The sequence below is a fragment of the Amphibalanus amphitrite genome, unplaced genomic scaffold (assembly GCF_019059575.1).
Source record: "Amphibalanus amphitrite isolate SeventyFive unplaced genomic scaffold, NRLGWU_Aamphi_draft 000260F_arrow, whole genome shotgun sequence".
Lineage (NCBI taxonomy): Eukaryota > Metazoa > Arthropoda > Thecostraca > Balanomorpha > Balanidae > Amphibalanus > Amphibalanus amphitrite.
In genome coordinates, this window is record NW_024881755.1 from 57538 (window position 1) to 71590 (window position 14053).

Below are 14053 nucleotides of genomic sequence, written 5' to 3' on the forward strand. Positions count from 1 at the left end.
GTGATGCCTGCGAGGCCGGTGGTGCCCCCTGCGAGGCCGGTGGGGCCCCTGACAGGTCCATGGTGCCCCTGCTAGACCGGTGGTGCCCCTGGCAGGCCTGTGGTGCCCCTGCTAGGCCGCTGGTGTCCCTGGGCCCTGACAGGACTGTGGTGCCCCTGACAGGCCCAAGGTGCCCCTGTAAGGCCTGTGGTACCCCTGCTAGGCCTCTGGTGTCCCTGACAGGCCCATGGTGCCCCTGACAAGCCTGTGGGGCCCCTCACAGGCCCGTGGTGCCCTTGCTAGGCCTGTGGTGCCCCTGGCGGGCTAGTGGTGCCCCTACTAGGCCGGTGGTGCCCCTGACAGGCCTGTGGTGCCCCCGGGCACCAAAGGGGTCATGACCCATGTGGCCCCCCTTGGATCTGCCACTGATGCATAATATATTGATTTGTAAAGGCGTTATGACTTATGCAATATGCAATTGCAGGCACTTGGTATCCCTCACTTATCCCTCATTGGGGCTCTGGCGGGCTCGTGAGGGCCCACGTCTATCTCCGGGAGCCCATATAGACAGGCTCCTTTGGGTCCTTTCAGTACACTATAGCATAAGAGGTCTCCATGCGAGTCATGCGATACATCTGAGGGCGTACCCTGATGTCTGAGGTACCCAACTGCAGCTCCAATGGTCTCTTCTTACACTGGCGGATCCAGGGAGGGGGCATTTAGGGCCATGCCCCCTTCCCAGAGGCCTAAAGTGGCCCGTTTTCCCCCTCCCCCAAACGATAATGAAACATAGTTCAATCAGGGCGTGGCCCAGGAGCCGAGTTAGACAGGGCTGTTTTACCACCTCCGGCCCGCAAAGGGACCCAAGCACTGACTCGAAGCGGGTTTAAAGAGACCCTCCCAGTTCCCACCTTCAAAAAAGTTAATGAATTGGCATGAAAGTGATGTCGCTAGGTTCAGAAAGGGCGGAAAACGAATATCTACCAAATTTTATCGAAAAATATTCACCGGTTTTCAAGAGATTAGACTTTTATTTTTGTTTACTTTTGGGATATCCGCTGCTGTTCCTAGCGACTTTATTTGAAAGTGCGGCATTTGTTGCGCGCAAAGCAGCCTATACCACCGCATGCTACCAAACGTTTTAGTAAAATATTAAAAAATCATTAGATCTCCGCTGACGTCACACATTCAGAGGGGTATCCAAAAGCATTAGCCCCTCTGAATCAAAATGCTGCAATTTTGAAATTCAATATTTCCGATTTAAGGCATTTCTCGATGTTGTGAGTGCGTGCCGAAACCGGTAATTGTGAGCCAGGTACCCCATTTTGGCTATCTCAGCTCAAATCTAATGTTAAGGTGGGAGGGTCCCTTTAACTGGTCGATAAAAACAATGGTAAGTGTTTACAAAGTAATATAAAGGCATGGGTCGGGTGGGCTACCATTTATATATTTTTCTTTTTAGTTAAAAAAAATTCATAGTGTCAGGGCTGTGACGAAAAATAAGTGGCCTAAATCCGATGAGAAAACAGGATTTGGGGGTACCCTAGGTTTGGCTCCTGCATGAGTTGGCCCCCCCAAAACGCAAGCCTGGATCCGCCAGTGACCATGCACGTTGCACACTAGACATAAGACAGCTCGTGGACCATGGCGATTGGTCGGCGAAAACAATACACGGCCCGAAAAACAACTCCGGACGAAGGATGCAAGGGGAACTTTGGTAAACAAGCCATAAATGTGGCCTAGCAAATCCTTCCTTCATACGAAAAACCATAGCGTGTCACTGTCGACCACAAGCTGAACTTACAAATTAAGCAGAGTGAAGTACCTCACTTCAAATTTTAAACATATATTTCTTTCTGGGTAGGTACCTTTCAGTGGTTAGACTCAAGCTCTCGAAGAAATGTATTTCATGACACAAACATGGTACTTTGAAGATCACGTTTGACAGCGTGCTCCATCTCAACTGGGTGTGCTCCACTGACTACGGGTGTGCTCCACTGACCTGGGCGTGTTCTCAAACGAGTGCAGGCTGGCGAGCACCGAGGCGCGGCTCAGCTCGTGCTCCGCCTGCACGCTGTACAGGTAGCCCCTCATCGAGTTGGTACAGAAGGTGGCGCCCGGAGTGCTCCACATACCCAGCTCCACCGTGTTCTTCGAGTGGTCCTTGTGCTGGTTCAGCACCAGCTTCGTCTGGGAATCGGCCGAGCGTTGGTAACGGACAAGCACCCGTTATGTATGGGGCGTTCCACGACAAATCGACAAGTGCCCTGCACCCTCATATTTTATTTTTTGCTTAAAATTGGTCTAAGGGGTTGTGATGGGCGGGGAAGCCAGCTGTGACAAGGATTTTTTTCTTCGAACAACGGTTTCTGAGATATAGCCTCGGGCAATTCCTGGAGGTCGCGCTGCAGCCCTATGTTTGGCGGCCTATAACTCAAAAACTATTGGTTTTCTACGATAAAAACTTTATATGGTTCAACTCACAATCAGACAACAAACATTTTGGCTATCTCGGATTTTCATTTTTTGAAAATTTTGATCACGTGACCTTTTGACCTATTTTTCAAAGAGTGACCTTGATATTTTCCCCACTGAAAGTTGCAATTTTGTCTGATGACAATTAAAGCCTTATCGATTGTCATTCATATGCGAAAATAAAAAAGTGGATATCGCCCTGCGTTGACCTCAGGTCAGGTCATTTTTATGACCTGTCCATTATTACGAGCGGGAGCGACAGCGAGATCTCGAGAATAAAGCAAGATAGCGACAAGCGGTAAACGGTGCAGGGTACACACGGATAAGGTCTATAATTTTTACTTAGGTCATTTTCAGGTCAGGTCAAAGATGACGTCACAGGAGCAAAAAGGAAGTCAAAATTGCGGCACTACATATATATGAAGTTTTTCTCGAATAACTTTTAAGGTATCCCAGCTAGGAACAAACTAATATCAACATCGTGATCCTCTCGTCGATCCGCATCGAAACATATGTATGTTGACCTCGAAAGGTCGAAAGGTCAAAAGTTGACCTTAGGTCACGTGACCTAAGGTCAACTTTTGACCTTTCGACCTTTCGAGGTCAACATACGTATCTTTCGATGCGGATCGACGAGAGGATCACGATGGTGCTATTAGTTTGTTCCTAGCTGGGATACCTTGAATGAAAGTTATTCGAGAAAAACTTCATATATATGTAGTGCCGCAATTTCGACTTCCTTTTTGCTCCTGTGACGTCATCTTTGACCTGACCTGAAAATGACCTCCGTAAAAGTTATAGACCTTATCCGTGTGTACCCTGCACCGTTTACCGCTTGTCGCTATCTTGCTTTATTCTCGAGATCTCGCTGTCGCTCCCGCTCGTCACGTGACCTAAGGTCAACTTTTGACCTTTCGACCTTTCGAGGTCAACATACATATGTTTCGATGCGGATCGACGAGAGGATCACGATGGTGCTATTGGTTTGTTCCTAGCTGGGATACCTTAAAAGTTATTCGAGAAAAACTTCATATATATGTAGTGCCGCTATTTTGACTTCCTTTTTGCTCCTGTGACGTCATCTTTGACCTGACCTGAAAATGACCTCAGTAAAAATTATAGACCTTATCCGTTTGTACCCTGCAACGTTTACCGCTTGTCGCTATCTTGCTTTATTCTCGAGATCTCACTGTCGCTCCCGCTCGTAATAATGGACAGGTCATAAAAATGACCTGACCTGAGGTCAACGCAGGGCGATATCCACTTTTTTATTTTCGCATATGAATGACAATCGATAAGGCTTTAATTGTCATCAGACAAAATTGCAACTTTCAGTGGGGAAAATATCAAGGTCACTCTTTGAAAAATAGGTCAAAAGGTCACGTGATCAAAATTTTCAAAAAATGAAAATCCGAGATAGCCAAAATGTTTGTTGTCTGATTGTGAGTTGAACCATATAAAGTTTTTATCGTAGAAAACCAATAGTTTTTTAGTTATAGGCCGCCAAACATAGGGCTGCAGCGCGACCTCCAGGAATTGCCCGAGGCTATACCTCGGAAACCGTTGTTCGGAGAAAAAATCCTTGCCACAGCTGGCTTCCCCGCCCATCACAACCCCATACACCAGTTTTCAACGAAAAATAAAATATGAGGGTGCAAATTTAATTTTTTATTTGTCGATTTGTCGTATATCAACAGACAGGTAATGGATACTCGCAGTTAAAGGGACCCTCCCACCTTCAAAAAAGTTTATGAATTGGCATGAAAGTGATGTCGCTCGGTTCAGAAAGAGCGAAAACGAATATCTACCAAATTTCACCGAAAAATATTCACCGGTTTTCAAGATATTAGACTTTTACTTTTGTTTACTTTTTTGGGATCTCCGCTGTTTCTAGCGACTTTATTTTAGAAGTGCGGCGTTTGCGGCAGATGTTGCGCGCAAATAGCATATACCACCGCGTGCTACAAAACGTTTTAGTCAAACATTTAAAAATCGTTAGATATTTGCGCTGACGTCACACATTCAGAGGGGTATTCCTAAGCATTAGCCCCTCTGAATCAAAATGCTGCAATTTTGAAATTCAATATTTCCGATTTAAGGCATTTCTCGATGTTGTGAGTGCCGAAACCGGTAATTGTGAGCCAGGGACCCCATTTTGGCTATCTCAACTCAAATCTTATGTTAAGGTGGGAGGGTCCCTTTAAACGGATGTTTAGGGCGCCGCAGTGGCTGGCCTGTGAAGACTGAGGATTCGTCCAGGGGAACGGGTTCCTCCTACGCGTGGGAGGACGGCGGCTCTATCGTTGGCTCAAGCCTCGTCGGAAAGGGCGACTAAGGGTCAGTTCGGGACGCGAACATTCACATGGAGCGGGACGGACCGCGATTCAAACTCAGGTCGGACCTGAGAGGTGACCGATAGAAGCATTCACAGATGCAGTTAGCTTAGTAAATTATAAATTGTTTCTTTTAAATAGCTATGGGAAGTACCACATACACTTTGCTAATGACGAATATGAAGAAGCTGCAGTCATTGGTGAAAAATCAGAAACGCTGCGTCATCAACGCTACAAACACCGTACCTGAATGATATGCAAATTGTAGCGTTTACAATGAGACGTAACACCTATGAAAGGGCAAAGTCGCGGGCCGATATCAGTAACACATGAACTAACTGCGAAGTTGTCTGCACTTCTCTTCATTGGTATACATCGTAGGGCCACCAGCGGGACACATCAAATAAGGGTAAAGTGCAACGTGATCATACACCTGGCATGGGCCTCATATATTGATAGGCTGTGCCGCTGTCCCGGTTGAAGAGCATAAGGACAAGAGGGCTGTTTACTCTTTACTTATCAGTGTCAGCTGACCACTCAGCCCGACCCTGTGAAGGTCACATGACTGCTTACCCTCCCCGGGTGATGTCACTTCAGACTATTCACCCATCCCCGACTAATATCACCTCACTATTCACTCTGCAGATCTTGCGGAGGTCACATGATCATTCACCCTGCCCCTGTGGAGGTCACATGACCCCCAACCCCATCCCGACGCTGTTGATATCACGTGGCCCAATCCATCCTACCCCTGCTGATATCACGTGATGCACTCACCCTGCCGCGGTTGATGCCCTCCACGGGCACCTGGACCGAGTCGGTGACCACCTCTCCGGCGTCGGTCACGTGATAGACGACCAGTCGGAAGCTGGGGGCCATCTCGGCCGACACGGGCACGGAGGTGGTGGTGACGGTCGGCCCGCCCGAGTCCCGCACAGGGACACGGTCCCCGTGGATCACCAGGTTCTTGCTCACTACCTGGGCAAAGGGTGGGGGTGGGGGGGGGGGGGGTCACCATACCAGGCCGGAGGGACGGGGAGGGGTCACTTCCTGGTCAATTACAGTGGAGAGGGGTCATAACTCACTATACCTGGCTGAACGGTGGGAGGGTAGGGGGTCACAGTCTGGTCAAACGGTGGGAGGGGTCACCACCTGGTCAAAGCGTCGAAGGGGCCTACTATGCGTTTCAGACCCCGTGGAACAGTCCTTTTCGGCTATTTCTCGTTGTATATGCGTTTGATTTTAACCAAACTTTGGCATTGGTAGTTTGAGATCCCTACCTAATTTTTATCAATATGGTCTATTAACGAAAAATGAAAAATAAAGGCACTTGTCATTGACTGATAATGTTAAGGTCGTCAGAGCCCTGCTTAGAGGCTGACACAGGCTGGACGCTGTCTCCCCTCTGATTGGTCGAGACGCACTAGCACACTGCGGCTTGGCTCCGCCCACTTGCGGTCCAGCCTCGGGTCATGTCGGCGGCAGTCGCAGTCCGGCCACTCAATATACCCTGGTCCGGCCGGCCGGCGTGTGGGCCGCGCACGCAGCGCAGCGGAGTGGAGCACTTGTTTGCATGTCATGAACTTTTAATAAGTTGTTCTACGACAAATAAGGACGGAGGAAGAAAGAGAAAGGAAAAGGAGACAAAGTGACAATGAGACGAACGGTAAACGTTGGCTAGTGGACAACAAACAATATGCATATAGCCGCTAGAGCCTTCAGGGAGATCATGAACTCTCGATATTGCATATCTACATTTTCAGATTGAGTCATCCTATATTTTTCCCTGTTTTATTGTTTTTCGGGCCTAAGATCTATCAACAACATTCTGAAAGCATTGTGGAAATGTCATAGAAAGATTTACCTATCATTTTCACCCTCCCAAAAAAAATTATTCTTTTAAACAAAAAAAAACGAAATACCTACAAGTATCTATGTGGATATCTTCAATTAAATAAGGCCGTTGAATGCAAAGACAGTCCGGTGAATTCTGTCCCGTTACTCCTTAAATGCACAATAGCCTGTAGGAAAACGGCTGCGGAGAGGCTCGCTATAAATTATTGAAAATAAGATTATTTTAAGTCTGCATAGGGAATAACATTCTGTAGCTAGGAGTGCTTATTGTTTTATACATACACCGTCGCGATCTGCATTGAATTCTTCATTCTTATTCTCTCCGCGCGATATACGACATTTACAATATTCACGCAATGATGCCTGCGTTAGCGTGTGTCTCGTTCCAGTCCGTCAGAGCTCCGCACCGCTCTGACCCCGAGCGGCGAATGACCGGTCCCGGTGTCGCGGCACAGTGGGCGGAGCTTAGCTGCGGCGCAACAGCTGACGCTGCAACGCCATGCTAGCCTCTACCACGGTGCAGAGTTTTCCGATCAATTTTTACCATTACAAGTCAACGACAAGTGCCTTTCATTTTGACATTTTGTTAAAAGACCATATTAGTAAAAATTAGGTAGGCCCTTGAAACACATTGTGTCAAAGTTTGGTTGAAATCAAGCGTATAGGTAACGAGAAAGGGCCAAAAAGGACTGTTCCAGAGGGTCTGAAATGCGTAGTAACTGACCCGTACCTAGTGTGGGGAAGGCCAAGTTATTGTGGATCATAAGTTTTTTTTTCTCACCTCACTCCCCCGTCGTCGAGTTTTGCTTTGTATCGATCAGCCATTACTTTGTTTTTACAAGTTTTTAGCTTCGATGCTTATTGTTTATCGACGGAAATATTACCTATATATCAACTGGCCTAGCATGGCCAATTACCAAGCCCAATGTTGTCACGGCTCGCGGCCCCGGGAAGATAAATGATAATACGGAGAAAGCAAAAACCGAGAAGAGTTTTGATAGAAGTACCTATTCATATAACATTTTTCAATAATAATTGAGGGTAAAAGACTGTTATGGATCTTAGAGACAGGCATAACAAACAAGGTGAGTGTAAAATTGATAAATAACGCACCTGCGTAGAAATTCCGTATCTCCGTTTCTCGAGGTCGTTAGGACTGTCCCATTTACAAACCTGTCCGTTCCATTAGCCCCGCTGACCTCCAGCGTCGGTACTGTGTGTCCTGACATTGAGGTGACCTTGGAATCGGCCCCCTCCCCTCACAGGTCAGGGCAGGCCGGGTGGCCGGGCGGAGCGCTTCGGCTGAGCACGTGGGGCGTCAAAGTAAACAGCTACCAGGTGTATGACTGGCACGGTGTGTTTGTAGACAGGTGCAATGGATACCCCAACCACCGTGTACATAAACTCAACACTGAGCTGGTCATCTGCATAGTAAACAACGACAGCCCGCTCAATTATCTACACGATGCTGTTTTCCCCGTGCCGATCGGGCCCACGGTTACCGAGATATTGCACGGGGATCGGACCCGTGTCGGGCAAATTCGGCCATTTTCGCCCAATTTTGCAAGCCGATTTATACATGTAAAGTCTATGACGCGAATTTGCACTTTTTGAGCACGCGCCACGCGCTCACTACCAATCCGATCGAGCTAAGACCCCTCAAAGGCACGTCGCGCATCCTTGATCTATAAGTTGTGCAAATTTCAGCGTGCTAGGTGCAACGGTCTGGCCTGTAGTCCACGCAAAGCACCACCAAGTCTGGACCTCGGTAACGGACAGACGCACCCTCCTCAAATAGTAAGATAGACAACAAATAGTATAGTAGATAGTGTAAACATGTGTGAACCATATGCCACGGTGACGGATGACACCGGCGATGGCGAGACCACGAGATACCAAATAAATTTTGTAAACGATTTGCTGATTCAATTTTCAAATGAATAGTGACAGTGTCATTCAAGGAATTCATTAGCTGCCTAGCTGGGACAATTCTATTGCACTTATGTTTTCAGTAATTATGGACTTACGCATCCCGCAGAACGCTATTTATCATCCAAATTAAAAAAAAAACTTCCAATTAAAGCTAATCTTTTGTTTTTCAGTCAGAAGTAGGAAAGACCAGAAGCATGACAAATGCTATTGAGCTCTATACGTTTTAGTGACCTACCCGTATAACCTAAATGTAAATATGCCCACAGTCTCTTGTAGAACGCACAACTGGATCACGGTACAGTGGCCCTCCAATGTTTATTTCAGTTCGGCAAGGCCGGGGGCACTCACCAGCAGGTAGAAGTAGCTCATGGGGAAGTTGGAGCGCACGTGGAAGACGGCGTACTCTCCGATGTCGGTGCGCCGGTTGGACGTCTCCACGGCGAGCACGCTGCGGGTAGTCGAGTGGTACGGCTGCAGCTGCAGGCCGGCAGAGGCGGTCACGCCGTCCGCGCCGCTGTAGGTGGCCGTCAGCTGGAGTGTGCCGCCGCGCGGCGGCGTGTCCAGCTGGAAGCGGTAGAGGCCGGTGGCGCGGTACTCTGACCAGCGGTGCTGCTGCAGGTACCGCTCGGTCAGTGTCTCCAGGTAGCGCCGCTCGGCCTCCAGCAGCGGCCGCTCGGCGTCCCCGTCCGGCCGCCAGAAGGTCCCGTTCCTCCAGAGGGTCTGCTGGCGTACCTCGGCCTCGCTGGGCACGCGGATCACGCCCGCAGAGTCTCCCGATGAGCGGATCTCGAGCGCTGACTCGCGCAGCTGGTCAGGGGTCAGCGGCGCCTGGTCGTGGTACGTCACCAGCACCTGCAGAGGACGGCGGGAGAGATGATAGTGGGAGCGCCGAGAGAAACGACGGCGCATGGACAGTGAGAGACTGCGGTGCCGATGGGAGAACAGACGAAAAAGAGCGTCATGGCGCACATGATGATGTTTTCTTGCGTCATTCTTTCTATTGCATACTGTCATTCATTTCATATATTTCGATAATTGTTGATCTTGTTAAGAAAATTTATTCATCATTAGCAACATGATATTAAAGCAATACTATAGTCGAACTGTGGATTGTAGGCTGTAATTTACACAAGACAATTTATTGCCATTTTATTGTCATTAGGTACCTGTCCATGAAACGGCATCCCTGGTTTGTACTGCTGCGGCGCAACGCCCAAAAACTGGACGGAGATCGACGAGTTGATGAGCTTCGAGTTGCAGAAACCGACTTGGGTGATGTTTAGCCAGTAGTCGTTTACCTGAAAACGATGCAATCGATATCAGTTGATTGCAAATGGAAGCATGGGTTTAGGCATAACGTCGCTAAGTAGTTGAAGCTATTGGCGCTAGCTTTTGCCCAATTGGATATAATATCCGATACGGAATAAGGTAGGTATATGGATACAAATGCATTGTTACCTATCCCGTTAATTGCTTCAACCACCATCAGCTGACCTTGACGACGACTTTGACCTCGGCACCGTCCAGTCGGGTGATGGCTCCGTTCAGAGAGGCCATCGGGAACGAGAAGGACGCCCCGCCGTAGAACTGTGGACAGAGACGGGGAACAGCTCATTCATTCATGAGAAAGAAGACATGTCAAAGTCTTTATGTAGATCGGTTGGAACTCAGTAAAGGGCCAATTTTACGCACTTTTAGTGGCCTTTTGATGCATAAAGGTCCACTTTTATGCAATTCTAGGATTGTTGAAAGAGGCTTTTTATGCAATCCTAAGATAATGTCACTTGAGGTAAACCCCGATGACCTGACCCCTGCTCGGCCCCCGGGGCGCCACTGACCCTGACGACGCGCTGGGTGTCGACCAGTTTGAACTCTCGCTCGGCCTCTGTGGCCGGCTGGCCGGGCCGGGCCCACAGCTCCAGTGTGGCGTTACCGCGCACACTCTTGTCGTTTGTGTAGCCGGCAGAGAAGTCGCCCGTGATGTTATCGTCCGAGAGCAGGAAGTATGTGGGCGTCCACACAAACGTCTGCGGACGGGTCAGGTCAGAAGCGGGAGGCAGCAAAGCAGTGTGTGGACGGCTAGACATGAAGTGGGAGCCCTCACTCCACAAGAACATTCATGGATGCTGAGCCAACTATGCCATATCATCACGTAAAAGTCCATGACATGAGACGGCGGTCAAGACACTGGGAATACCCATATGTTAGCAGTTGGGGAACGATGCAACCTTTGTGAACATTTTCATCAGGTACTTGAGCAGCCGATAAGCCAGCTTCAGAAGAATCGAGCTAGGGCAGTTGTTTTTCTCCCTGTGCTGACGTTGGCCAAACAATAATTTAGCATTACAAAGAGCAGGGGACCGATTAAAGCGAATGCAATATGCATTCCTCTCCGTCTCCCTTTCATACATACATACCTATCCACACGAACACAACACAGACACACCTGAGCACCCCGTGTGCCCTGTGCGGCCCCTGCAGTTCGCTGCCCCTGCGCCTGGAGCGCTCGACCTTGGTGAGATGGGGCAACCCTCAGCGGCCGCTCTGCCTATGAGTGTCCCCGACCGGTGGCCCCTCACACCCTCTGACCGGTAAATACCAGAGCGGGCCTGATGGCCGCTCCCTCACCGCGTCACTGAAGGCGACATGTCGGTACCGGGACCAGCGCGATCATCAGGACAAGCTCCGGTGATGGGTGCGACACTGGGCACATTATGCCGGGGGCACGACTACGAAGAAAAACACGATGCCCGAGGGGATAGCAGGTCTACAGATGGCCTTGATAGCAGGAAACAATTTTTCCGTCATGTATCTTTAGCGCCAATGTTTTCTTTTTTTCACACCAGATTTGTGTAAAAAGAACGAATTCAAAATGCTATAAATGTGCACCAGTTAATATAAACGTTCAAACTTTAATAATGTTTCGAATAAAACACCCACATACGCGTATGTGTCCTTTACCGACCTCCCACTGCTGGGTGCGCATCTTGGTCATCCTCATGAACTTCTCCTCGATCTGTCCTCGGACGCTGACGCGGATCTTCCACCACCCTCCCTTTCCGATGCCCGGCAGCTGGAAGCTGAGAGCCACCACCCCTGCACGGAGGAGCACGGGGGGTCAGTGAGACAGTGAGGATGCACTAAAGGTCAACGGCGTTCGCTTGATGTCATTGATATGTCACCGCTGTATTTTATTTGTAAAGTGACGAGTGAGGCTAGATATCACCGAGGCAGAGTGGTTTGATGACCAGGGAAAATAATCACTTTTCAGCAGGTCGTGCTGCTTTACCAAGACGGTTGGACCGCCGAATCGTATTGCGTTAGTTGCGACTACCTTTGAACTTGGCAGACGAGCCACAACAGATCCATTCACAGTCAATGCATTTAGATACCTACGTTCAACTTATGTACCCGAAAACTGATGGTAAGATTTAAGAAGCTACAAGGCGTGACCTAAAGGGCTGACTTACCGTTGTTGGACGACTGCGAGGGCCATCGTCTCATAACGTATCCATCACTGTCCTGTCGAGCAAAACAATGCACACATAACTCAATGCTCAAAAGTTGATGTTAACCCGCGCCCCGTAGGGCTATCGGCGGACCCTTCCACCCGTAGGGGGAGGGGGCCGTTTCGGCCCCCCTAAGATCTCGGAAATTTACCGGCCGATTTTCAAAATTCAAACGACGTTCGATAGCCCCACCCGGGAACTACCTTGTGAACAAATTTCATTGACCTAGATCAAACCGATGAAGTCACAGGTCAGGTCAAAGGTCAGATTTTCACCGTTCAGAGGCATTTCAAGAAATGTGTTTTGAAATCGAGTAAATTGGTAAGTTATTGAAAACCGTCGATGGTACATTGTTCGTCAAACACATACTTCGCTATCTGAGGTCACTGATACCAGGTCAGGTCACAGAGGTCAGGTCACTGGGGGTCACAATATGAAAGTGTCGTGTGATAGGTACATGTTTTATGGTCCATTTTACATGACAAATGCGATAATGTGGGTCAGGCAGCCTTTGGGGCCAGCTTAGGTCACGTTTTGGTGAAGGTCAGGTCCAGGTCAGGTCAAATTAGGTAAAATTTCAAAGTTGATATTTTTGCTTAAAATGGGTATTCATTCGATGCAACTCGTCACGGGGAGTCCAATGCTGGTCTTTGTTTTGCCCTACGTGGTCTAGAATTGCCAAAAATTGAGTTTGAAAATTTGACGTCATCATTTTTGAACACTTTTTCGCTATAACTTTGCCAAAAAACGAGATATCGATCTGAAATTTGGTACGTAGGGGAAGTTGGGGCAATGCCGGAGTTGGGGCAAAGCCGAAATTCGAGATATTTCTAAAACCGTACGACATGGATGCCACGTCTCAGTGATGCTCTGAAGCTTAAAGGGACCCTCCCACCTTAACATTAGATTTGAGTTGAGATAGCCAAATTGGTGGCCATGGCCTGAAAATACCGGTTTGGGCACTCACAACAACGAAAAATGCTTTAATTCGGAGATATCGAATTTCAAACTTGCAGTTTTCGGATTCTAAGGGGCTAATACATTGGTATGCCCCCTTAGAATTTGTGACGTCAGCGGAGATCTAACGATTTTAAATCTTTTACTAAAACGTTTGGTAGCACGCGGTGGTATATGCTGCTTTGCGCGCAACAAATGCCGCACTTTCAAATAAAGTCGCTAGGAACAGCGGAGATCCCAAAAAGTAAACAAAAGTTAAAGTCTAATATCTTGAAAACCGGTGAATATTTTTCGATGAAATTTGGTAGATATTCGTTTTTGCTCTTTCTGAACCGAGCGACATCACTTTCATGCCATTTCATTAACTTTTTTGAAGGTGGGAGGGTCCCTTTAAGTGACTACAATTATCGCATGTTTGTTACGAATCGTCATTTGGAATACTTCGGCTGTAAGGGCGCCAAAAGCGTTTTCAAGGTACGTTTCCCTTGTACTACATGCGCCTTTGAAGCTGCATTTCTTACTCATTATGCTACCGTTTGTCTGGCCAATTCGGTCAAGTAATCTTCAGCATGTCTTCCCAGCTAACAGGAAACGTTACTACAACGTTGTCACAACGTCGTGTTTCGGTAAGTTGCGAAATTACGTTTTAATTACGTTGTAGCAACGTTCTGAACGTTGTGAAGCCTTAGTTTGATCCGAAAGTCGTGGTAAAACGTTGTGACAACGTTTTATTGGTACGTTGTAGCAACCGCGCACTTGCAGCATTATATTTTGATAATGCATGGTGACATATATGGCCATATAATGCATTTCCTTTGACTTTCAATGCGCATATTCAGTTTTCATCGTTAACCCGCGCCCTGGTGGGGTCTGTTTATAACGCGACCTGGTGGGGGGGGGGGCTATTTTTTGCCCCCCCTCGTGTCTCCGAAACTACTGGACGGATCCGCAAAATTCAAACGGCGTTCGAAAGGCCTGTCAAATTTGTTGAAGGAAACCAAATTTCATTGACCT

General features: G+C 48.1%; 1 protein-coding gene across 1 annotated transcript in view; it reads right to left on the reverse strand.

Annotated features, from left to right (window-relative positions):
* The window catches only part of LOC122386721 (CD109 antigen-like), a 65890-nt gene that overhangs the window by 11392 nt on the left and 40445 nt on the right, over positions 1–14053 (reverse strand). The window contains exons 5-12 of the mRNA XM_043376210.1: positions 12044–12095; positions 11539–11669; positions 10412–10600; positions 10068–10160; positions 9740–9871; positions 8922–9425; positions 5565–5765; positions 1982–2169 (exon numbers count right to left, since the gene is read on the reverse strand). Coding sequence (XP_043232145.1) covers positions 1982–2169; positions 5565–5765; positions 8922–9425; positions 9740–9871; positions 10068–10160; positions 10412–10600; positions 11539–11669; positions 12044–12095 — 1490 coding nt within the window. The remainder of the gene's footprint in view (positions 1–1981; positions 2170–5564; positions 5766–8921; positions 9426–9739; positions 9872–10067; positions 10161–10411; positions 10601–11538; positions 11670–12043; positions 12096–14053) is intronic.